The 27,182-nt window shown below is 42.1% G+C and overlaps 1 protein-coding gene across 4 annotated transcripts in view; it reads right to left on the bottom strand.

Moving 5' to 3' along the window:
• The window catches only part of LOC115195826 (disks large-associated protein 1), a 315,115-nt gene that overhangs the window by 101,002 nt on the left and 186,931 nt on the right, over positions 1-27,182 (bottom strand). For 3 of the 4 annotated variants that reach the window (XM_029756117.1, XM_029756116.1, XM_029756119.1), the window contains exons 5-6: positions 18,535-18,715; positions 3,652-3,904 (exon numbers count right to left, since the gene is read on the bottom strand). In XM_029756117.1, coding sequence (XP_029611977.1) covers positions 3,652-3,904; positions 18,535-18,715 — 434 coding nt within the window. The remainder of the gene's footprint in view (positions 1-3,651; positions 3,905-18,534; positions 18,716-27,182) is intronic. The other variant, XM_029756118.1, reaches the window with a different exon arrangement.

Here is a 27,182-nt window from a genome sequence, read left to right on the forward strand (position 1 = left end):
ATGGTGGCATTTGCGGCACAACCAGTGATATCAACTACGCTGCTGCCCTTCTAACTGGCATCTTTGGTGGAAACAGAACAGACTCCTGGCTTTGGAATACATTTTCATGAGTTATACACAACATCCTGCGGCAACCCTTTGCCTTGGTAGACTGGTTACCATCTCCCCCAAAGTGGATTAACCCGGTTGGAGCAGTGGTTAGCAAGTTTGCCTACGATCTGGTGTTTGAACCCCACAAGGGGGGTTGGCTATCGCCGTTCACTACAATACTGTACATCATTGTTTCCATCTATTATGTATTCTACTGCCTGAAGGACAAATTCTGACAGCAGCACTGTCACATGCCAGGTTCTTTCTGAACACCATTTAGCATTCATGGCATTCAGTGGGGAGTTTAGTCTGCTACATATATGTATCTTATCTCTGAACCTGCAGGAGCTGCATGCAGGCTGCTTCACACCATGGCATCCTCTGCAACCTGTGTGTGTGTGTGTGTGTTTGTGTGTGTGTGTGTGTGTGCCTGTGTGTTAGTGCATACGTGCGTGCCCTGTCCACCTGCCTGTGTGCATGCGTCTGTGAAGGCAGAGTGAGAAAGGAGGAAAAAGAAGTAGACAATTATTTAACGTGAGCAAGGATTTAGTAGGGGAGAAGTGAGGATGTGATGAATTACAAAGTGCCAGCACCATGACAGTAATCTGGGCCAATCCCCTACTGCGCCTGGCTTTTTAGTGCTTAATAATGTTATGACTGACACCACACCCTCTACCTCTCTCCTCGCTTTCTCTCAGTCTCAGTCTCCCTCTCTTCTTCCTTTCTTCTATCTATGGAGACGTGTTCAACTTAGATCGACCCAGAATCCCCTGCAGTGAATTAAGGCCAGGGGTCTATCAGACTGAGACACACAGCCAGTCAAATCAAAGTTTACCATCACAGAACCAATCAAACACCCAATCAAAGCACCGAGCACTGCTACAACCAAAGGCTCTCGTCGATAACAAACTACACCGCTTTTTAACGAAGCGCTCCAGGCTCACCATATAGTTCCAGTTGTCACATGATCACATGATCACATGACTCAATCTGGGTCGCCTAAATTGATGTGAATGAAATGGCCAACAGCTGTTGCTGCTTCCGCCAGTGATCCCTCAGCCCCCAGCTACCAACTACATGCTGTCTGTCTGTTTGTCTGGGGCAGGAGGGTGTTGCCTTTACATCCTCAGCAAATTAATATTGATCGACTTCCAGGCAGCTCCTACGATGCAGGGCAGAGGTGTGTGTGTGTGTGTGTGTGTGTGTGTGTGGTGTGTGTGGGGGGGGGGGGGGGGGGGGGGGGGGTGTTGGTGGATGCTTGTGTGTGGGTGTGGAGCAAAGTTATTATAGAAAACTGAAACTAAAACAAAAAATAATCATGACATTTTTTTATTAACAAACTACAACTGTACCGAAACTATTATCTTTGACTCCAAAACTAACTCAAATACAATGAAACCCTTAATGTACTAAGTTTCGTTTTAGTTTTCAAGCTATTGGGGTTGTCAAGCTGTTTTTTTTTTAAAGCTATTGGGATCTTCAAGTTGTTGAATCTGGCAGGTAAATGCAGCTTGGAGATGGCGATGTTCCAGATTATGCCTAGCTTGTTCATCGCTATCACTAGCTATCAGGGGGAAAAAAATCATCTGGGCAGCTATCTTAATTCTTCTTACGCACTACTAAAGTTAAAAAGCATTGAATTTGTGTAGACATGGGCGAAAGATTCCTTCCACCATATTTTTTTAACCAGTCTTGATGTTATTCCTTTTATATCACACTAAGGTTGATTTAAACCTAAGCTAACCTATGACCCGGCCCATCACCTTTATGTATTACTGCCCCCCAGTTGCAAGAAGTGACATCCCCAAAAACACACAAAACTATACAACCCCAATGGCTCCTAGCCTCTGTCCCTAACACTAACACTAAAACTGAAACTAAATCATGTGTGTGTCTGTGTGTGCGCACACAAATGTGTGTGTGGGTGTGTGTGCACAAATGTGTGTGTGTGTTTGTGTCTGCATGACAAAACATGATCAAATACCACCTGTACTTGATCATGTTTTATCTGTCTCCTGCTCCCAGACCAGACCAGCCCAGACGTCTGGCCCGCCAGCAGTAGAGTTCATGCCAATAGCACTTGATGTGATGAATGACGTCCCTCTCGCCTCCTCTTCCTCTGTTACTAGAGCTCTGTGTTCCAAATGGCACCTTATTCCCTATATAGTGCAGGGCCCAAGTATTGCACTATGCAGGGAATAGGGTGCCATTTGGGATGCAACCTACATGCTGGGAATAGGGTGCCATTTGGGATGTAACCTACTAGAGTCCGGGAGGTGCTGCTATCTATCACAAATCTCTCCTCACAGAGATCAATATTACCCAAACAAGAAATGCAAACATCAAATTCCTCCTCCAGCCTTCACCATCTTATAATTGTGTGTTTATTTTAAATAAACATGTGGCGAATCTCCGGATGACCTTACCTCATACTCTTCCCACTGACTTAGTAAAATACATTGTTATCCTCCGCTGCCTTGGGAGGGAAAAGGAAATCAACGGAGCAGAATTTTAAATGGCACTAAATGAATGTTTGCTTTGAATCACGAGGATTGCCTTTAACTTGACTGAACAGGTTTTGCCATCCTTACAATTTGCGCTAAATGGTTTTAATAAGCTGACTGTAACCTCGTTGGCTGGGTGGAAGACAGAACTGCCTTTTAATCGGGATAATTAAAGATAGAGAGCGAGAGAGAGAGGGGAGATGGAGAGGGAAAGAGAGAGAGAAGAGAAGTGTGGGAGGGGGAGAGAGAGATTAATGCGCTCAGGCTCTGACTCTGCATGGCTACAACGCAAGATGGTGAATTTTAGAGGAAAAAATAGACAAAGTAAATTCGGAATGCCAACACCACTCAACATCAATACTGCATGCAGCCCATGCACTAATGTTCTAGTTCAATGCTATACTGGACGAGAGGCAGAGCGCTAAAATAAGGGCCACATACAGACTTCGATCAGCAGGAACAATCTCTTAAAGGTAGGCCCAGTAGAGATACAGACACAGTTCTGTACAGAGGGGATGTAATATTTATAAGGAGATGTTCTGAGGCTCTGGGGTGTGTGTGTGTGTGTGTGTGTGTGTGTGTGTGTGTGTGCGTGTGCGCGTGAGCCCTTTGCAATCTCAACTCCTCTGCCCACCGCTGAGATGTCTACAGTATAAAAGAAGTACTGTACTGTATGGACTAAGCTGTCGGTGTATTTACACATGCAACGCTAATCCAATTGATGTCCCTTTACATTAGCAGTGCAATAGTACATGCATAATGCATTATATAGATGTCTATGTATAATACATGAGCAATTGTATTAGTATCAAATTATACAATTATGTACTTTTTTTTTGCTCATCTATATTAAGGGATCCAATCATTCCGGACCGCACTGTACATTAAACATTTCATATGCAACTATGGACAAATACTGCATGTGTTGTACCTAGAGTCTGGGTTGTACTGCTAGGTAGCTAAAGTTTTGTTGTATTGCTATGGCCCATAGTTTGTGTGTGTACTGTGTGTGTTTGTGTGTGTGTACAGTGTGAGTGAGTGTGTGCGTGTGACTGACCTGTGCTGCTCTGGATGGTCCTAACAGTGGTGGTCGTCCGGGGGGGTGGGATAGCCCTCATGTTGCCCCCCACCATGCCCTCCTCATCTTGGGAGCAAGAACCCTTCTCGATGGCACGGACGTAGCTATGGCTTCGCATACGGAAGCAGCCTGACATGGGGAGGTCCAGGGCATCCACCGCTTGGGACTCCATCTCACTGAAGACGGACTCGCACACTGCCTCGATCTGCCCGTTTACCTCCACCTCGCTCACCTGCAGGGGGCAACAGACACACACATACAGGAAACGGGAAACACAGGTTAGAGAGACCTACGCTAGCATGAAGCCCCACACCTCACCAGAGGTTTAAAGTATATTCAGGGATTTTGAGGAATCCAAAAGACACAAAGAAATGTACAAAAGAATCAGAAAAAGTACTTAGTGCAGAGGGGAGGAAATTTGTGGGGTGAAAGTTCACAGGCCATCCAAGTGCAGTGTTATAGGGGTGTGTTGGCAAAACACATAGGAAGTGTGTGTGTCTCTCCATGTCTACAGGAGGGAAGACTCACAACTTGTCTAAATAAGTGTCACAACATTGGGGAACTAAACTAAGGGAAAGTGTGTGTAGTGGTTGTATTGTCTTCATAGTCCCCTACAGGACTCCACAGAAACCAAAAGTGTCCAAGGTGGACTTTTAATCTTCTAGCCTAATAGATTTGCATGGAAGGAGAAAAGAGGGAGTATGGGAGATGTAGGGTACCTGGGTGAATTGTGACCGGGGGTTTAGCAGGATATGAAGGAGAGGAGGGAGGAAGACTGACTGGGTTCTTGAGACGACATGTTGGATGGGACGCAAGTGATTGGCGGGAGAGGGCTGCAGAACATGTGTGGTAGATATACACTGCGTGCACAATTATTAGGCAAATTGTATTCCCCGGGATTCATTTTATTGTTGAACAAACACAATGCTCTCAGTCAATCCAAAATGTTATTGAACCTCAAACCTGAATGTTTAACAAAGGAAAAGTGAGTTTTGTCTTTCTCAGGGAAATATATGTGTGCACATTATTAGGCAACTATTAGTGTGCAGAATTATTAGGCAACTAAATTTAAAAAATCATTTCTCTCAACTCACTTGTTTATTCTCAATTTTTAGAGTAAGTGTAACAGATAAGTAACACAAAATGACAATTATATAACATTTTTGGCCTTTCAAAAATATTCAGTGACCAATATAGCCACCCTTATTTTCAATAACTGCCATGAGCCTTCCATCCATAGGGTCTGTCAGTTTCTTGATCTGTTCACGATCAATTTTCGCTGAAGCAGCAACCACAGCCTCCCAAATGCTGTTCAAAAAGGTGTATTGTCTTCCATCACTGTAAATCTCACGTTTGAGAAGGGCCCACAAGATCTCAATAGGATTTAAGTCAGGTGAGGAAGGGGGCCAGGTCATTATTCAGGCATCTTCGAGGCCCTTGCTGGCTAGCCAAGCAGTGGAGTACTTGGATACATGTGATGGAGCATTGTCCTGCATAAAGATCATGGCCTTCTAGAATGCTGAGGTCTTCTTCCTGTACCACTGTTTGACAAAAGAATCTTCCAGAAACTGTCAGTAGGTTTGGGAGTTGAGTTTCAGTCCATCTTTAACCCGAAAAGGTCCAACTACCTCATCCTCAATGATAGCAGCCCATACCAGTACCCCTCCTTCACCTTGCTGGCACCTGACTCAAAGTGGTGCCCTGTGTCCATTACTGATCCAGCCACGGGCCCATCCATTTGGTCCATCAAGAGTCACTTTCATTTCATCTGTCCATAAAACCTTTGAAAAATCTGTCTTCAGGTATTTCTTTGCCCAATCTTGACGCTTCAACTTGTGAATCTTATTCAGTGGTGGTCTTGTTTCAGTCTTCTTGACCTTGGCCATGTCTCTGAGCACTTGACACCTTGTACTTCTGAACACTCCAGGTAGGTTGCAGTTCTGGAATACGGTGGCACTGGAGGATAATGGGTTCCTGGTAGTTTGACGTTTAATTCTTCTCAAGTCTTTTGCAGTTAATTTGCGCCTTTTCTTCCCCATGCGTTTTTTGCGCCCCAGTTGACTATTCGCAACAAAATGTTTGAATGTCCGGTGGTCACACCTCAATAGTTTAGCTATTTAAAGAGTGTCGCATCCGTCTGGAAGGCATTTTAAATTTTGGGCTTTTCAGTGTCAGTTAAATTTCTTTTTTGGCCCATTTTACCTGAGGTAATGAGGCTGCCTAATAATTATGCACACCTTGATATAAGGTGTTATTCACGTTCGCCACACCCTCCCTCATTACACAAATACATATCATCTGAAAATTATTAAATCCAATAAGCATTCAAGTTTATATGGTTTGGAGTTCGAAAATGTGAATAGAAACAATGATAAGATCAAAATACTCACTTGCCAATAATTGTGCACGCAGTGCACAGTATAATGTGATAGATAGGAAGAGAGCTTGTGTGGTGGTAGATATATAATGTCATAGATAGGAAAGGAGCTATTAGAGAGCTGTGAGCCTTCAGGGCCTTCGGTCATTCAGTCTAAGGCTATGGTGTGACCACAATCTCTCAGTGACTCATACGCATACATACTCATGTGCATTTGCACTGTAATTTATTTTAAACAAATTCATGCTTGCTCAAAACCACTCCCATCATTATCATATTTCCCAGCATGCACTATTGCAGGTTGATTTTCTTAATTGTTTGTATCAAAACCTGCGTTTTGCATGTACTTTGATTGGTTTATTTATCTTATGCTACACAAACAACATGCAATTTTCTAAACTAATTCAATCTGTTAGTAGTTGGACTTACTGAGATGGCTGCTCCAGTTTATAGGGTGACAGGTAGCCTAGCTGCTGGGCCAGTTACCAAAAGGTTGCTGTTTCAAATCTCCAAAATGATCTGTCAATGTGCTCTTGAGCAAGACACTTAACCTTAATTGCTTCTGTTAGTCGCTCTGGATATATGCGTCTACTAAAATGTAAAAATATGATTTGAAGGTAGTTTCAAAATTCAATGTCTCCTACAAAGTTCAGATTGTTGGATATCCCCACTCTGGCTGGATTTCAATAGCAATTACACATCACTTTGCAAGCCAACATAATGTGACTTGCAGGCTTGATGTGGCCTGTAAACCAGGAGTTTCATACCACTGCATTAGCCAACAACGAAAGACCTTGTCATAAAGAGTTACATTTTAAAGCTAACTTAGACACTCACTTTGTGAAGGCTATATGATTGAAAGCTGTTGAATAAAACAACCATGTCACTAACCAATACAGTCATGGGTGGTAACTACAATTCACTATAAAGGCAATGTACACTGGGAAATAACCAAATAAGTTAGAATAAATGTTCAGGTTCAATTGTAGGTTCACTCAACCTAAAATTCAAAGTTGAGTGAACACACAACTCAACTTGACAATATGGGTTCAGCTATAAGCCAAAAGGTTGAGCAAACTCACAATAATATTGCAGTTGTTGCCTTACAATTTGGCCACTCAGTCTGTCATTGTGCTTTTGAGCAAGGCAGTTAACCCAAGCACGACTCCAACACCATCAATAAGTTTGCTGACGACACAACAGTGGTAGGTCTGATCACCGACAACGATGAGACAGCCTATAGGGATGAGGTCAGAGACCTGGCAGGGTAGTGCGTATGGCCCAGTACATCACTGGGGGCCAAGCTTCCTGACATCCAGGACCTTTATACTAGGTGGTGTCAGAGGAAGGCCCAAAAAATTGTCAAAGACTCCAGTCACCCAAGTCATAGACTGTTCTCTCTGCTACCGCACGGCAAGAGGTACTGGAGCACCAAGTCTAGGACCAAAAGGCTCCTTAAAACCTGTTGGGGCTAGGGGGCAGTATTTGCACGGCCGGATAAAAAACGTACCCGATTTAAACTGCTTACTACTCTTGCCCAGAAACAACATGCATATAATTAGTAGATTTGGATAGAAAACACTCTAAAGTTTCTAAAACTGTTTGAATGGTGTCTGTGAGTATAACAGAACTCATATGGCAGGCCAAAACCTGAGAAGATTCCATACAGGAAGTGCCCTGTCTGACAATTTGTTATCCTTCTGTTGCATCTCTATCGAAAATACAGCATCTCTGCTGTAACGTGACATTTTCTAAGGCTTCCATTGGCTCTCAGAAGGCGCCAGAAAGTGGAATGACGCGTCTCCTGTCTCTGGGCGAAGAACAGCAGGAGTATTTGTTAGTGGTCAGGCTGGGAACAGTGACACTGGAGATGCGCGTTCATGAGAATTCTCCATTTTTTTCTTTCAGCCTTTGAATGAATATAACGTCGCCCTGTTGGAATATTATCGCTATTTTACAAGAAAAATTGCATAAAAATGGATTTTAAACAGCGTTTGACATGCTTCGAAGTACGGTAATGGAATATTTTGACATTTTTTGTCACGAAATGCACTCGCGCATCACCCTTCGGATAGTGACTTGAACGCACGAACAAAACAGAGCTATTTGGATATAACTATGGATTAATTGGAACCAAAACAACATTTGTTGTTGAAGTAGATGTCCTGGGAGTGCATTCTGACGAAGAACAGCAAAGGTAATCCAATTTTTCTTATAGTAAATCTGAGTTTGGTGAGGGCCAAACTTGGTGGGTGTCAAATTAGCTAGCCGTGATGGCCGGGCTATCTACTCAGAATATTGCAAAATGTGCTTTCGCTGAAAAGCTATTTTAAAATCTGACACCGCGATTGCATAAAGGAGTTCTGTATCTATAATTCTTAAAATAATTGTTATGTATTTTGTGAACGTTAATCATGAGTAATTTAGTAAATTCACCGGAAGTTTGCGGTGGGTATGCTAGTTCTGAACATCACATGCTAATGTAAAAAGCTGGTTTTTGATATAAATATGAACTTGATTGAACAAAACATGCATGTATTGTATAACATAATGTCCTAGGAGTGTCATCTGATGAAGATCATCAAAGGTTAGTGCTGCCTGTAGCTGTGGGTTTGGTTTTTGTGACATTATATGCTTGCTTGGAAAATGGCTGTGTGATTATTTTTGGCAGGGTACTGTCCTGACATAATCTAATGTTTTGCTTTCGCTGTAAAGCCTTTTTGAAATCGGACAATGTGGTTAGATTAACGAGAGTCTTGTCTTTAAAATGGTGTAAAATAGTCATATGTTTGAGAAATTGAAGTTATAGCATTTTTAAGGTATTTGTACAGGTAAGTTAACAGCTTTACCCCCAAGCCATAAGACTGCTGAACAACTAATCAAATGGCCACCCGGACTATTTACATTGACCACCCCGCCGCCCTCTTTGTTTTTACCCTGCTGCTACTCGCTGTTTGTTATCTATGCATAGTCACTTTACAAATGACCTCGGCTAACCTGCACATTGACTCGGTACCGTTACCCCCTGTATATAGCCTCGTTAGGGTTATGTACGTTTCCTGTGTTACTTTTTGATTGATTTGATTTTTTTTTTAACTTTAGTTTATTTAGTAAATATTTTATTAACTCTCTTTCTTGAACTGCATTGTTGGTTAACCTCTCTGGCGCATGTGGGACGAACTCGTCCCACCTACGTAACAGCCACTGAAATCCAGTGGCGCGTTTTTTGAATCGTTAGAAATACTATTACTTCAATTTCTCAAACAAATGACTATTTTACAGCTATTTAAAGACAAGAATCTCGTTAATCTAACCCCACTGTCCGATTTCAAAAAGGCTTTACAACGAAAGCAAAACATTAGATTATGTCAGCAGAGTGCCCAGCCAGAAATAATCAGACACCCATTTTTCAAGCTAGCATATCATGTCACATAAACCCAAACCACAGCTAAATGCAGCACTAACCTTTTATGATCTTCATCAGATGACACACCTAGGACATTGTGTTATACAATACATGCATGTCTGTTCAATCAAGTTCATATTTATATCAAAAAACAGCTTTTTACATTAGCATGTGACGTTCAGAAAAAGCATAACCCCCGCAAACTTCCGGGGAATTTACTAACAGTTTGCTAAATTACTCACGATAAACGTTCACAAAAAGCATAACAATTGTTTTAAGAATTATAGATACATTACTCCTCTATGCACTCGATATGTCCGATTTTAAAATAGCTTTTCGGATGAAGCACATTTTGCAATAATCTAAGTACATAGCCCGGCATCACAGGGCTAGCTATTTAGATACCCACCCAGGTCAGCCTCCACCAAAATCACATTTCCTATAAGAAAAATGTTCTTACCTTGCTTGTTCTTCGTCAGAATACACTGCCAGGACTTCTACTTCAATAACAAATGTTGGTTTGGTCCCAAATAATCCATCGTTATATCCAAACAGCGACGTTTTGTTCGTGAGTTCTGGACACTATCAGAATGCTTCATCACGGTGTCGCGCATGGCGCATTGGCGTGACAAAAATGTCTAAATATTCCATTACCGTACTTCGAAGCATGTCAACCGCTGTTTAAAACCAATTTTTATGCCATTTATCTCGTAGATAAGTGATAATATTCCGACCGGGAATATGCATTGAGCCTAAACAGCCGAATTAAATTTCTCCTCAGGAGCGAATCGTGCAAGCGCCTCATTCAAAGGTCCTCTGAGCCGCCACTTACCAAAGCCGATAATGTGTTTCAGCCTGAGGCTCCCTCGTCAACCTTCAGTTATTTCCCGGGTTCTGAGAGCCTATCGGAGCCCTGGGAATTGTCACGTTACAGCTAAGATCCTTACTTTTCAATAAACAGATGCAAGACGCACGACTCCTTGTCAGACAGGGTACTTCCTGCTTGAAACCTTGTCAGGTTTTTGCCTGCCATAGGAGTTCTGTTATACTCACAGACACCATTCAAACAGTTTTAGAAAATTCAGAGTGTTTTCTATCCAAACCTGAACAATAATATGCATATTCTAGCTTCTGAGTTGGTGTAGGAGGCAGTTAAAAATGGGCACATATTTTTTCCAAAATTCTCAATACTGCCCCTAGCCCAAACAGGTTTTAAGGGCTTGTAAAGTAAGCATTTCATGGTAAAGTCTACAGCTATTGTACACTGCTCAAAAAAATAAAGGGAACACTTAAACAACACATCGTAGATCTGAATGAAATAAATAATCTTATTAAATACTTTTTTCTTTACATAGTTGAATGTGCTGACAACAAAATCACACAAAAATAATCAATGGAAATCAAATTTATCAACCCATGGAGGTCTGGATTTGGAGTCACACTCAAAATTAAAGTGGAAAACCACACTACAGGCGGATCCAACTTTGACGTAATGTCCTTAAAACAAGTCAAAATGAGGCTCAGTAGTGTGTGGCCTCCACGTGCCTGTATGACCTCCCTACAACGCCTGGGCATGCTCCTGATAAGGAGCGGATGGTCTCCTGAGGGATCTCCTCCCAGACCTGGACTAAAGCATCTTCCAACTCCTGGACAGTCTGTGGTGCAACGTGGCGTTGGTGGATGGAGCGAGACATGATGTCCCAGATGTGCTCAATTGGATTCAGGTCTGGGGAACGGGCGGGCCAATCCATAGCATCAATGCCTTCCTCTTGCAGGAACTGCTGACACACTCCAGCCACATGAGGTCGAGCATTGTCTTGCATTAGGAGGAACCCAGGGCCAACCACACCAGCGTATGGTCTCACAAGGGGTCTGAGGATCTCATCTCGGTACCTAATGGCAGTCAGGCTACCTCTGGCGAGCACATGGAGGGCTGTGCGGCCCCCCAAAGAAATGCCACCCCACACCATGGCTGACCCACCGCCAAACCGGTCATGCTGGAGGATGTTGCAGGCAGCAGAACGTTCTCCACGGCGTCTCCAGACTCTGTCACGTCTGTCACATGTGCTCAGCGTGAACCTGCTTTCATCTGTGAAGAGCACAGGGCGCCAGTGGCAAATTTGCCAATCTTGGTGTTCTCTGGCAAATGCCAAACGTCCTGCACGGTGTTGGGCTGTAAGCACAACCCCCACCTGTGGACGTCGGGTCCTCATATCACCCTCATGGAGTCTGTTTCTGACCGTTTGAGCAGACACATGCACGTTTGTGCCCTGCTGGAGGTCATTTTGCAGGGCTCTGGCAGTGCTCCTGCTGCTCCTCCTTGCACAAAGGCGGAGGTAGCGGTCCTGCTGCTGGGTTGTTGTCCTCCTACGGCCTCCTCCACGTCTCCTGATGTACTGGCCTGTCTCCTGGTAGCGCCTCCATGCTCTGGACACTACGCTGACAGACACAGCAAACCTTCTTGCCACAGCTCGCATTGATGTGCCATCCTGAATGAGCAGCACTACCAGAGCCACTTGTGTGGGTTGTAGACTCCGTCTCATGCTACCACTAGAGTGAAAGCACCGCCAGCATTCAAAAGTGACCAAAACATCAGCCTGGAAGCATAGGAACTGAGAAGTGGTCTGGGGTCTCCACCTGCAGAACCACTCCTTTATTGGGGGTGTCTTGCTAATTGCCTATAATTTCCACCTGTTGTCTATTCCATTTGCACAACAGCATGTGAAATTTATTGTCAATCAGTGTTGCTTCCTAAGTGGACAGTTTGATTTCACAGAAGTGTGATTGACTTGGAGTTACATTGTGTTGTTTAAGTGTTCCCTTTATTGTTTTGAGCAGTATATTTGATTTGAATTTTACGTTGAATCAACTTCAATGCTATTTTGTTGAGCAAAGTACCAATCCTATTGCAGATGATTGCCTTACTATTGTACTCTGAATCAACGTATACTTTTTGTTTTACAGTGCACGCATGCACGCACGCAAGCGCGCACACACACGCACACACACATACACTCACACAGGCGCCTGAGTGCTTTCCCGTTGTCTTCCTGTATGCTGCAGTCTGGTTGGGCTTTTTGTAGATGTCACTCTGGCTGACAGTCCCCTGCTGCCTGCCTCACACTAAAGGCCTATGTGTGTGTGCGTGTAGACATGTTTGTGTGTGTGGACATAGTAAACAAACAACATTTAGACCAACTGGGGACATTTTGTCGGTCACCACAAGGAAAAAGTATGTTTCTAAGGGGTTTAGGGTTAAGGTTAGAATTAGTGTTAAAAAAATGTTTGTTAACCCTTATTTAACTAGGCAAATCAGTTAAGAACAAATTATTATTTACAATGACGGCCTAAGAACAGTGGATTAACTGTCTTGTTCAGGGGCAGAACGACAGATTTGTACCTTGTCAGCTCTGGGATTCAATCTAGCAGCCTTTCGGTTACTGGCCCAACACTCTAATCACTAGGCTACCTGCCGCCCCACTAGGCTACCTGCCTAAGTTTAGGAGTTAGGTTAGGTTTATGGTTAAGGTTAGGTTTTGGGGTTAAGGTTAGGGTGAGGGTTAGGGTAAGCGGTTAGGAGAAATTAGGATTTTGAACGGGAATCAATTGTGTGTCCCCACAAGGTTAGTTAAACAATACTATGTGTGTTAAAAAATGCAAGTTTTGGTAAGTTTTGCTGCCGAAAAACTGACCCTCATTAACCGGTCAACAAATGGTAAAAAAAAATTCAAAACAATAAAATGATGTGACCAACAGAAAATACTATCAGAGCTCTGTATATAATGACGAGATGCTTATGTTTCCGCCCTAACAATTGGAGTCTTCCCAAGGCGGGAAGGCAGGCGACAAGCTTAGGCCCAAAATAAGCACAGTGAAACCTCTCGCTTCGCCCTCTTCCTCTCTGATACTATTCATGCATACAAGGACCAAACATTTTTCATTAAGAGCTTAATTGAAACATGCAACAATGGCAAGGCTAACATCTTACAGTTAAAAGGCTATAGTCTAATGTTGAACATGCAACTCCTGTAATGAAGCAGCTAATAAAACGTCATTTTCAAACATTTGCCCAAATGCAATTCGCGGAAAACTGTTCTAAACTGCGCACCTAATGTGAGCAGTTCCATATGTCACAGAGATGAAAATCTCAGTCAGAAACTTAGCAACTACAATGATGGGTTGCTAATATGTCTAGGATTGCGCCTTTGGCTTCTGGACAAAGAAAGAAAGTTGATATGAAAACCAATAGAACGGGAGAGAAATGCTGGTTAAAATGGCATGAGGAAGTCTTTATAAAAGAATTGCCTCCACGTTTCTATGGATGGATTTTCGCAAGGCTACTTTGATGCGAGGTAAGACGTGCCTCATTATTTGAAGTTAAGTAAAACATTCAGGTTTCAAACAATTACACTGCCTCAAGCTCATATTGCAAAGTGGTGGGTGACGCGCTGATAGTCAAAGGTAGGCCGGCTATAGTCTATGCAGCCGAATGGCGAATGGGATGTGCACTTTACGAGTTGAGATTGATGAATAAAAATAGCTCCTTTTTAATTGTGGCCACCAAAGTTTTTAACAAGCGATTGCATTTAGAATTGTTATTTGTTGCGCAATGATTGGGCTTACAAAAGCAGACTTTTTTGAGGAGCTGCTCTCGCGATATCTGACAGGTGATAGACTATTCTGCTCCTCAAATTAGGCTCTGTTGCTGTGAGCGTGTGATAAATAAAATTCATGACTACTAACGAAAATATACACGCGCCAATTTGATAAGCATGACAGGTCAAATGAATTTTTGGCGGCTAACCGATTAACATCCCTATTGTGTGGGCGTGTGTGCTTGTGTGTGTATGAGCTGGGCTGGATCTGGAGAGGCTGGAGCAGGGAGGGAGGCTTGAATGCCTGAGGGCTCTGTGCCTCTCCCTGTGGGCCACTGGAGGGCCACATTGTTGGTGCTCCAGCCAGAGGTGTCCCCATCCTCCTGTCACTCCAAATGAGTGAGGACAGGACCACTACTCACTCTCCATCACACACACTGTAACATCTTATTTCTGGGATGCACCGTTCACATTATGTGCTTTGTAACACCAAAACTAGTGGCAACTGAGCTGCCACCAACACGAAGGAGACTAAACCTTAACTTTGCTGGAGTATTGAAACACATTATCCTGAGATGTTTTGAAACATTACATGGTGTGTTGTAACACCACTTAATCAAGTGTGCAACACCTTGCCAGGGACAGGGAGCCCTACTGGGAAATGTTGAAAACATTGTTTAGGTGTTTTGAGTTCTGTTTAGTGCAGAATTAGATACATTCTAAGCTTCTTAATACTATTTTGGTGTTTCTGGAGTTTTTGAATGTTTACAATTGATTTATGTATCTGATCATTTGCCAGTTTAACCCATTTTGGCAGGCATTGCTGAGCACAGTGCTCCTTCCACCAACATTAACTAGAGGTTTTACAAGAAGCATTGCAGGATACTATATTTGCCGCTACCATCAAAAATTGTAAATGTGGTAATGGGTCACTCTCATCATTGAATGTCATTTTCCTGAGGGTTTTCATGTCTGTTCATCATGAGTCATTACACCTCATGGTGCAACAAGCTGCTTAATATTAATATAGAAGTATACTTGTCTTTCTTCAAACATTGTGTAAAAATTTTGAATTACCCAACATCCTCTAAAAACAGAGCCACATGCAAGATAGGAAGTGCAAAGAGATTAAAAACAGACTCCCAATGAGTTCAATCACTCAATTTTAAATCTTTGGTTATCCTCATACAATATACTTACATGTTGAGCAACATATTAAATTGGATTTATTCTTACGTTTTTTTTATAAAATGAAATGAACAAATCATTGAAATTACTTGCATTCACTTTTATTAAGTACATTTTTTCCCCCCATTTCAATTCACTCCAGAAAAAAAATACAGTGTGGCTGTGTGGTTCAGTGTGTAACATTTCTGTGAAATTCAAATGAAATGTACCATCTTACTGCCTCAAGGGTTCAATTCCCACTTCCACCTGTCCCACTTTCAGTCCTCCTCTGTCTACTCCTGTTTCTAATCTGTCTAAATAAAGCACTGAATTGTTTTTAATGTGGAATTCCCCCAAAATATTCTCCACATGCCATTATCATCAATCAATATTTAGGCTATAAATCATTTGCATTTCTTAAATCATTTGATTGTATGAGAGATATTTTGTGTGTGTGTGTGTTTTGATGGAGCCTTTGACATGCACTGAAAGCCCACAAAGTGTTTTCACAACACTCTTAAATCACAAATATTCCGATTTAAGAAACACTTTGGGTGTTTCAGAAAACTTGTTTGCTCAGCTCCTTAAACAAGGATAGATGAGCAGATGCATAAGGTCTACTTTATAAAGCGTGCCACCAGTGCACATGGCAGTAATCGCTTTTAAACAACGGCTGTGAAGCATTACTGTGGCGAGATACATGAATCACACTGGTTTTCCAAGGTGTGCTATGAGAATAAAGCATCTAGCAGGAAACAATGTATGTTGTATTACATGAAACAGAGCATTAGCAATTAGCTGATCTGCTAACGACCAGTGGTGGCTAGAATTAAGTGAATGGAACGCTATCAAACACATGGTTTCCATAGGGGTCCTGAGTGGCGCAGCGGTATAAGGCACTGCATTTCAGTGCTAGAGGTGTTACTACAGACCCTGGTTTGATTCCAGCCTGTATCACATCCGGCCGTGATTAGGAGTCCCATAAGGCGGCGCACAATTGGTCCAGGTTTGGCCGGGGTAGGCCGTCATTGTAAATAAATAATACAAATATATGTATTTATTTAACCAGGTAGGCCAGTTCTACTTTACAACTGGGACCTGGCCAAGATAAAGCAAAGCAGTGCAACACAGAGTTACACATGGGATAAACAAACGTACAGTCAATAACACAATAGAAAAGTCTATATACAGTGTGTGCAACTGTAGTAATATTAGGGAGGTAAGGCAATAAATAGGCCATAGTGGTGAAATAATTACAATTTAGCAATTAAACACTGGAATGATAGATGTGCAGAAGATGAATGTGCAAGTAGAGATACTGGGGTGCAAAGGAGCAAAAAAATAAATAACAATATGGGGATGAGGTAGTTGGATGGGCTATTTACACATAGGCTGTGTACAGGTGCAATGATCGGTAAGCTGCTCTGACAGCTGATGCTTAAAGTTAGTGAGGGAAAGATAAGACTCCAGCTTCAGTGATTTTTGCAATTCGTTCCAGTCATTGGCAGCAGAGAACTGGAAGGAAAGGTGGCCAAAAGATGAGTTGGCTTTGGGGATGACCAGTGAAATATACCTGTTGGAGCGCGTGCTACGGGTGGGTGCTGCTATGGTGACCAGTGAGCTGAGATAAGGCGGGGCTTTACCTAGCAAAGACTTATAGATGACCTGGAGCCAGTGGGTTTGGCGACAAATATGAAGCGAGGGCCAGCCAACGAGAGCATACAGGTTGCAGTGGTGGGTAGTATATGGGGCTTTGGTGACAAAACGGATGGCACTGTGACAGACTACATCCAATTTGCTGAGTAGAGTGTTGGAGGCTATTTTGTAAATTACTTCACCAAAGTCAAGGATCGGTAGGATAGTCAGTTTTATGAGGGTATGTTTAGCAGCATGAGTGAAGGATGCTTTGTTGCGAAATAGGAAGCAGATTCTAGATTTCATTTTGGATTGGAGATGCTTAATGTGAGTCTGGAAGGAGAGTTTACGATCTAACCAGACACCTAGGTATTTGTAGGTTCCACATATTCTAAGTCAGAACCGTCCAGAGTAATGATGCTAGACGGGCGGGCGGGTGCGGGCAGCGATCGGTTGAAGAGCATGCATTTAGTTTTACTTGCATTTAAGAGCAGTTGGAGGCCACGGAAGTCGTGTTGTATGGCATTGAAGCTCGTCTGGAGGTTAGTTAACACAGTGTCCAAAGAAGGGCCATAAGTATACAGAATGGTGTCGTCTGCATAGATATGGATCAGAGAATCACCAGCAGCAAGAGCGACATCATTGATGTATACAGAGAAAAGAGATGGCACTAGAATTGAACCCTGTGGCACCCCGATAGAGACTGCCAGAGGTCCGGACAACAGGCCCTCTGATTTGACACACTGAACTCTATCTGAGAAGTAGTTGGTGAACCAGGTGAGGCAATCATTTGAGAAACCAAGGCTGTTGAGTCTGCTGATAGAATGTGGTGATTGACAGTCGAAAGCCTTGGCCAGGTCGATGAAGACGGCTGCACAGTATTGTCTTTTATCGATGGCGGTTCTGATATCGTTTAGGACCTTGAGCGTGGCTGAGGTGTACCCATGACCAGTTCAGAAACCAGATTGCATAGCGGAGAAGGTGTGGTGGGAATCGAAATGGTCGGTGATCTGTTTGTTAACTTGGCTTTCGAAGACTTTAGAAAGGCACTGACTTGCCTAGTTAAAATAAATAAAAATATGCTTGGTACCATTTTATTTATTCCATCAAGCTATTACAATGAGCCATTCTCCATTTAACAGCCTCTAGTATTTAGGACAACCCTGAAGTCCATGTGCAGTCCTGGCTGTTGAAAATGAAAGCAGTCCTGTTTCAGCTCTAATGAGAAAGCCTAATTGGAATATTTCTCTATGTGTGTCATTGAGTCTACAGAGGAGGAATTAACAAGACAGACAGGATGATGGGGGGGGGGGGGGGGGGGGGGGGTTGGTCAGGGAAAAGGCGGGCTGTATTTCTAATTAGTGCTGTGAATTTTACTCTGATCATCAGACCTGAAGAAAACAACACCCAAATGTTTGGAGATGGTTTGGTGTAATTAGCCGCTACGATGGGATTGTTGCTGAATGGTTGTTTGATTGTTGATTTGGGGCTGCTTTGGGGTTGGATTGTTTTTGGTTTGGGTTGGTTTGGGGTTGGTTTGAGGTTGGTTTGGGCTTGATTTGGGCTTTTTCAATGGTTCTTTTGGGTTGTTTCCTCTCCCCTGCTACCGTTGGGAGTAAGTAATGACAGGAGACAGTTAGGGGATGGGACAGGGGGAGGTACGCGCCCCCAGGGGCACCAACCTGGCTGATGGTGCTCATGGCTCTCATGTAGCTCTCATTTCGCGAGCGGAATTTGGGCGAGGCCAGGAGCCCTGCCGGGTCCAAGCTGTCCAGGCTTCTATTGATGGAAACCTCACTCACCGCCCGCAGGTAGCTGTGGCTCCGGATCTGCAGCTTGGGAGAATGCGAGTCAGTGGAGATCCTGCAGTAAGACAGAGACAGAGAGGGTTGGAGAGAGAGAGAGATAGAGAGAGACGGGGGGGGGGATATGCATGAGAGACAGCCTCATGCATCTTCAATCGCTTCAATCTTCAACCGCTTCAGGACCAGCCCATATCTAATCAACAAGCATATTGTCTCAGAAGCTGCGAGTGTCCTTGGAATATCTTTTGATTCGCACGATAAAGTGGAGAAAAAGGACTCTGATCCATATAAGTAGTGGGGAGATGTGTATGAAGGGGGTGGAGGAAAGAGATTAACACGCAGACACGTGTGCACACACACACACACACAAACAAACATACACACACACACAGCTCTCCTGCAAAGGAAGCTGAAGGGTGAGCTCATTAGCCCTCATCTGCAGGCACCAAGCAGGTGGGATATCCTTCAGCACCTTCACACTTGTGTGTGTGTGTGTGTGTGTGTGTGTGTGTGTGTGTGGGTGTGCGCGCAGGCGCGCGTGTGTGTTTGTAGGTCCACAATATAACTCCACATGCATTTTGGTGTTATGCAACCTATGAAAAGTAAATAGCTTACCTTCTTTCTACGAGAAATTATATCATTACAACGGCATCGGACAGACAACATAAACATCGGACAGACAACATAATATTAACACATGCAATGAAGTGAACGTGTAGAAAGTTGAATTGTTTTTCAAACAGGACACACATAATCGCACATGAACACACACACACACATCGTCTCTCTCTCCTATGACTCTCTCCCTCCAGGTCCAGTCTGTCTTAATTATGTATCGCCTCCTTAAAATAGAGCGTGGTTACCACGGCGAAGCAAACCCGATTACTCATTCTTGGATGGATGGAACATGGGGCGAAAGATGGGTACACAGGGACTGGTGCAGTGAGGGGTGGAGACAGAGGAGACAGAGGAAGAGGGGAGAGAGGGGAAGGGGTAAAAAGGGGTGAGACGAGGGATGAGAGTGGGAAAGAGAAGGGTCTTCGAGATGGAGAGCGGAATAAGAGGAATAGACATTCACACTGAGTGAAAGAAGGAACGAGAGAAGGGGACAAAAACTTGATCTAAATGCATTTCGATACAGTGCGATCTCTTTTAATACACTCTAATACTCAATGATATTGACAGGATTGGACTGGGGGTCTATGAAGACCACAGGACCTCTATCCCTCCACGGTCTCCATCCATCTGCTGACTGATCAACCCCTGTGGGACTGATTACGTCGGGAACATGTTTACTGTGTTCGACCAAATGCAAGAGCCTGCCTGCAATCACCACGACCTCAAAGGGGGTCGTGTTATCCTGGAGAGGCCCAGTGGAACAGGTCTGCTTTAATGAACACATGCTACTCAGTAGGCCTAAGGCCCTGTGTGTGTGTGTGTGTGTGTGTGTGTGTGTGTGTGTGTGTGTGTGTGTGCGTGCGCGTACAATCCTCCATAACAGTACAACAAGCTGTGTTATGTACGTCACTCTCGCTCTCCTCTCTCTCGCTCTCTCTCTCTCTCCCTCTTTCTCTCTCTGTCTCTTTCTCTCTCTGTCTCTTTCTCTCCTCTCTGTGATTACATTATGTTGTTATTATAATGCATTATGTTATTCAGGAAGTCTGTTTCCGTCAAAATAGAATGATGAAGAAATTTGAAATCTTGGCCAGGAGTAAATTAGTTTTACTGAAATAATACAGACAGAGGGAGTTTGTTTGTCAGTGTCAAAATGTATGTCATTATTTCTCACCAAATGCCTGTTTTTTCTCTTTGGCTAGAAAATAATAATCCTCACAATTTAGACAACGTTTTTATCTATGGGTTTTAATCGACCCAGAAATTGGCATTGTGTTCTGGCCCTGTCTGGGGGTATCATCGGATGGGGCCACAGTGTATCCTAACCCCTCCTGTCTCAGCCTCCAGTATTTATGCTGCAGTAGTTTATGTGTCGAGGGGCTAGGGTCAGTCTGTTATATCTGGAGTATTTCTCCTGTCTTATCCGGTGTCCTGTGTGAATTTAAGTATGCTCTCTAATTCTCTCTTTCTTTCTCTCTTTCTTTCTTTCTTTCTCTCTCTCGGAGGACCTGAGCCCTAGGACCATGCCTCAGGACTACCTGGCCTGATGACTCCTTGCTGTCCCCAGTCCACCTGGCTGTGCTGCTGCTCCAGTTTCAACTGTTCTGCCTGTGGCTATGGAACCCTGACCTGTTCACCGGACGTGCTACCTGTCCCAGACCTGCTGTTTTCAACTCTAGAGACAGCAGGAGCGGTAGAGATACTCTAAAGGATCGACTATGAAAAGCCAACTGACATTTACTCCTGAGGTGCTGACCTGTTGCACCCTCAACAACTACTGTGATTATTATTATTTGACCATGCTGGTCATTTATGAACATTTGAACATCTTGGCCATGTTCTGTTATAATTTCCACCCGGCATAGCCAGAAGAGGACTGGCAACCCCTCATAGCCTGGTTCCTCTCTAGGTTTCTTCCTAGGTTCTGGCCTTTCTAGGGAGTTTTTCCTAGCCACCGTGCTTCTACACCTGCATTGCTTGCTGTTTGGGGTTTTAGGCTGGGTTTCTGTACAGCACTTTGAGATATCAGCTGCTGTAAGAAGGGCTATATAAATACATTTGATTTGGTTGTTGGTGAACACATCAACTGAATAAATCTGTGTCCTAAATGCAGGGTTGGTTAGGTTACTTTCTAAATGTAATCTGTTATAGTTACTGGGGCGGCGGGGTACCCTAGTGGTTAGAGTGTTGGGCCAGTAACCGAAAGGTTGCAAGTTCAAATCCCCGAGCTGACAAGTTACAAATCTGTCGTTCTGCCCCTGAACAAGGCAGTTAACCCACTGTTCCTAGGCCGTCATTGAAAATAAGAATTTGTTCTTAACTGACTTGCCTGGTTAAATAAAACTAGTCACCTGTCCAAAATTGTAATCAGTAACGTAACTTTTGGATTAACCAAACTCAGTAACGTAATTTCATTACATTCAGTTACTTTTAGATTACTTTCCCCTTAAGAGGCATTAGAAGAAGACAACAATGTATGTTACCAATTGAACCACATCTGTTGCTGGATAAATCAATGTTAAAGTTTACATAGCTGGCCATATATAGATGTTACATTATACTTTATGGGTTGGTTAGGTAGGCTTCTTCTAACCCATTGCTTTCATACAATAATTAAATGATATCTTTACATTAAAAACCAAAGTCTATCAGAATTCCAGTTATTCCAATAAATGTTATACCCCTTGATCTTCAAGAATAGGACTTGGAAATATGGAAGTATAGATTAACCAAATTGTTTTACCTGAGCATGACCCCAAAACTAAGGACTTATTAGCCAGCCCTACTCTGTTGTTTTTTGTTGTCATTGAGGACCGATTGGGCTCATTGATTTGAGTTGAAAAATAAATGCTGTGCTGTGCTCATGGAATGACATGCTTTGCCAAGAGTTTGCAAAGCTGTCAACAAGGCAAAGGGTGGCTACTTTGAAGAATCTAAAATCTAAAATATATTTTGATTTGTTTAACACGTTTTTGGTTACTACATGATCCCTTATGTGTTATTTCGCAGTTTTGATGTCTTCACTATTATTCTACAATGTAGAAAATAGTAAAAAGAAAAGAAAAACCCTTGAATGAGTAGGTGTGTCCAAACTTTTGACTTGTGCTGTATACATAATTTATAAGTCCAAAAATAGATGTAACAACTACAGATTGTCCTTTTAAGTCTTTGAAAAGTGTACGAGTTTGAGCATGTGCCCATTAGGCCTATAGATTTTTTTTATCAGTATGAATTTGATTGAGCAATAAAGCCCCACTTTTATTCCATAGGCTTGGATCCGCACTTTGCAACTGTTGCAAGAGCCCATTTTTCACTGGCTGTCCACCTGTTTCAAAAACAATGATTGATAGGCAGCTTAAACTTCTTGAATTCAACCATTGTTGGGTTCAAATACATATCTAGATTTGTGAACAGCCATCCACAACAACCACAATCCGTAAGGCGTAAATAGCTAAACGAGAGAGCAGCAGTGTGATTCACATCAGTGCGCTATGTAGATATCAATAATAAGTGATATCCGTATCGCCGTAGACTACACCACTGCTGTCATCCTTACCTCCAAGCGTTTATTCAAATTGGATAATCTTTGGATGCCGACAGCAGTCGCACCATTGGAAGACATAGCTTGAACTGTAGCCTACAAAAGCCTATTCCTGCTCTTTTCCCACGATCCATCAAACACATTTCGTGTGCCATCATAGTGGTCTCTGACTTGTGGTCAGACTCCCTCAGGTGGAACAAACTTAAACTTGCGCCTTTTTTCAATGCTGATTTGAATGTCATTGAGAAAACAGAGAAGTGACAAAGATTTACTCCGCAAACATCCTTTCTGAATTTAAAAGTAATCCTCTAAGTAATCATCTAGTTTTTCAAAAGTATATTTAATCTGATGACAATGTTTTTGCTGGTAACAACGGATTACAGTTACCGTTTTTTTTGTTTATACATGTAATCCGTTACTCCCCAACCCTGCCTAAATGGTACACTATTCCCTATATAGTGCCCTATATAGGACCCATAGGGTTCTGATCAAAAGTAGTGCACTATAGAGGGAATATGGAGCCCTTTGGGATGGAACCACTGTCATTACAGTTCTTTAGTATCACCTCAGACCACTGTAAAGCGCTATTTTCAATAAACAACAGTCAATCACTACGCTATAATAGCCCTATTGATATCTATCATAGTATACATAATATGGAGATCAATATCTAAAATGCTAGAGAGAACTCCGACATGGTCCTAAACTACCGTCACATTCCAGGCTGAGTACATTGAAGATGTATGCCTGATCTCAGAAGGCCTGGATAGGTGTAAACCCTCTTGAATGATAGGGCAAAATGTAGATTTAAACAACAACTGGTAATGTTGAATAGTTTTAGAAAGGTCTGTAAGTCACCTTTCTGGTAAAAAAATGCTGAGGTGTACTCATTTTTGAGGACACAAGCTCAGGTGCGTTGTACAAAATTATGAAAAATCATATCATCAGATTATTTTTCCTTTTCAACAAAAGTGGGGTAACGGGGCTTGAAATGATTGAAATGTTTTCTAAATATAGTAACAGTCAAATTATAAACAGCTTACTACACGATTTCACCTTTCCTATAACTGTAAAATAAATATGGTTATATTTAGTGACAGCACAATATTGGCATTATTTCATATAACTGACGACAGAGACTTTTCTCCTAAAAGTCCACTGAGCGGTGCAGAGTCGCCATTCAAATGTGTGCAGACTCGTTATTGAAATGTGTGCAGACTCGCTACAACTTTAAGCACGATTTTGTCCGTCTGTGTTTCAATTCCACAAATGTATTTGAAAAGAAAGAACTGTTGAGAGCTAAAAATCCACCTGAGAACATCACTGCGAGATAAAACTACTGTTGTTGCATCTGCTAAACTCCCTCATTTCATATGCGCTATTGCATGCGCAGCTGGGAGTTTCACTGGCACAGGAAATCGTTCCTTTGTCTGGATAGGCCTGAAAATGTGACGTGACGCTCCCTATGCAAATAACCGACTGCAATAGTGCATAAGTATCGGGACAAGCAGAGCTTTTAGGTAGTTTAAGGCAATTGATGTTGTGTCGTTCAAAGAGTGTGCTGTACACAGAAATATCAGTCGGAACTAGCCCAGAACCACTCAAAGTCCCCTATAAAGGGGACTTAACATCTAAGAGTTAACATTCAGGCGCTAGTAAAAGTCTCTACAGCCCTTCTACAGTCTTCACATTTTACTGCTTTAAAATGAAATCTAAAAAGGGAATGAATTAGTTTTGTTTCTATCTATACCACCTACTCCACATTTTCAAAGTGAGAGAAACATTATACAACATTTCCAAATGAAATATGTCTTCACAACCCAGAGTTAATGTAATACTTTGCGGAAGCACCTTTGGCAGCCATTACAGCGCTGAATCATTTTGAATACGATTCTACCAACTTTGGACAGTTCTTTAGGGCAACATTTATCCATTGTTTTTGTCAAAATTGCTCAAGCTTATTAAATTTGGTTGGGAGTCATGACAGCAATATTAAAAATTCAATAGTCCAACCCAGATTTTCAAACAGATTTAACTCAGGACTGAGATTAGACCATTCAGGAACACTCAACACCTAGGAAAGCCATTCTGGTGTGCCCTGTAGTTGCTGCCACTTTGGAAGGTCTCTAGAAGTGCAAGTAATATAAAACACTGAATATTCATTAATATATATTGTAATATGTAAATACTTCACCTATTGTATTGTGCGTCATTACACAGTACTTTCTTTAATATCATATTTATATTACAGTAATTGTACTGTGATAAGAAATACAGACATTTACTTGCCACTTATATGCCCGTGAGCTACTGTCAAATTCAGTGTATGCAATCAAAACATGAAAAATGTTCTAGACTTTTTCTTTCACTTTGAAAATGTGAAGTAGGTTGTGCACATCAGTCTAAAGAAAATCTAATTTATTCTCTTTTAAAATCGAATTAAGACTCTCTAAGGGGTGTGTAGACTTTCACTTGGCACTGTATAAGCTGTCTGTGTGTGTGTGTGTGTGTGTGTGTGTGTGTGTGTGTGTGTGTGTGTGGAGATGGGCCAATTTCTATTACATGTATTTGAAATACGTATTTCAATTACTTTATAATATGTTGTCATATGAATTACACTGGGCTGAACTACACTCCAATGTATTTTGTATTTTCAAAATACAGTAATTTGTATTTTTTAAAATCTGTAATTTGTATTGTCAAAATACAAAATACTTTTCTTTTCTTTTTTTAATAGTAGTTCACATTTTGTATCAAAAGTCTGATAGCACTATGGTGTGATAAGAGCATCTGCTAAACTAACTAAATATGAATGTATATGTAAAAATGAACAATTGCAAAGCAAGCAGAGTATTATTCTAATGAGCTCCGTCCCGAAACACGGCCAATAATAAATACCCAGTGTGCTTTGCAGTTCATTTTGGTATGTTCATTTTCACATTTACATTTACAATTTGGTCATTTAGCAGACACTCTTATCCAGAGTGACTTGCTCAACTAAGGTAGATAAACGTTTCACCCTGCTGGTCATCTATGAACATTTGAACATCTTGGCCATGTTCTGTTATAATCTCCACCCGGCACAGCCAGAAGAGGACTGGCCACCCCTCATCGCCTGGTTCCTCTCTAGGATTCTTCCTAGGTTCTGGCCTTTCTAGGGAGTTTTTCCTAGCCACCGTTCTTCTACACCTGCATTGCTTGCTGTTTGGGGTTTTAGGCTGGGTTTCTGTACAGCACTCTGTGACATCAGCTGATGTAAGAAGGGCTTTATAAATACATTTGACTGATTGATTGAACAACAACATACAGTATCACAGTCATAGCAAGTAAATGTTTTTGTAACCGTTACCGAGAATGTTGTTGCTGTTCAGGCCGGCTACTCGCAAATGTATTTTTGTGTTGTAAAATACAAAATACATGCGTTTTAATTGAATACATTACAAAATACAAGTATATTCTAGTTCATTTTGATACATTGATCTTAATGGTATTTTCCATTCCTGTGTGTGTATGCGTGTGTGCGTGCTTATGGGCCTATTAAAGTCATTAACTGCCTCTGTGCTGCACCACCGTTACATAATTGGCGTCGCACAGTGCTCAGCTCTCTCTATAATGATGACTGAGCATCCAGAGGGAGATTCATTGATATTCACCACATGGAAGCATGTTTATTACAGAATTCATCATTCACTGACTGCAGTGGGAGCAATAACAAACACTTTTATTCTTCTATTGACTATGTATGTGTCCTCACCGTGGCGTTTCATAGCCAGTAAGCATGCCGCACGTACGCACACACACGGAAGGGCAAAAATGACAAAATACCATAAAGAATATCAATGTATCAAAATAAACAAAATATTTCTATTTTGAAATGTATTTAATTAAAATACATGTATTTTGTATTTTCAAATACAAAAATACATTTGTAATTAGGCGGTCCAAACAGCAACAACATTCTCGGTAACGGTTACAGAAACGTTTTACTTGCTATGACTGTAATATGTTGTTGTTTATCTACTGTACCTTAGTTGAATGCACTGACTGTAAGTCACTCTGCAGTGAGGGAAAAAAGTATTTGATCCCCTGACAGAATAACAACAACAAAACTCCAGAAAAACGCATGTCAAAAATGTTATAAATTCATTTGCATTTTAATGAGGGAAATAAGTATTTGACCCCCTCTCAATCAGAAAGATTTCTGGCTCCCAGGTGTCTTTTATACAGGTAACGAGCTGAGATTAGGAGCACACTCTTAAAGGGAGTGCTCCTAATCTCAGTTTGTTACCTGTATAAAAGACACCTGTCCACAGAAGCAATCAATCAATCAGATTCCAAACTCTCCACCATGGCCAAGACCAAAGAGCTC

Source organism: Salmo trutta, chromosome 6 (genome assembly GCF_901001165.1).
Source record: "Salmo trutta chromosome 6, fSalTru1.1, whole genome shotgun sequence".
NCBI lineage: Eukaryota > Metazoa > Chordata > Actinopteri > Salmoniformes > Salmonidae > Salmo > Salmo trutta.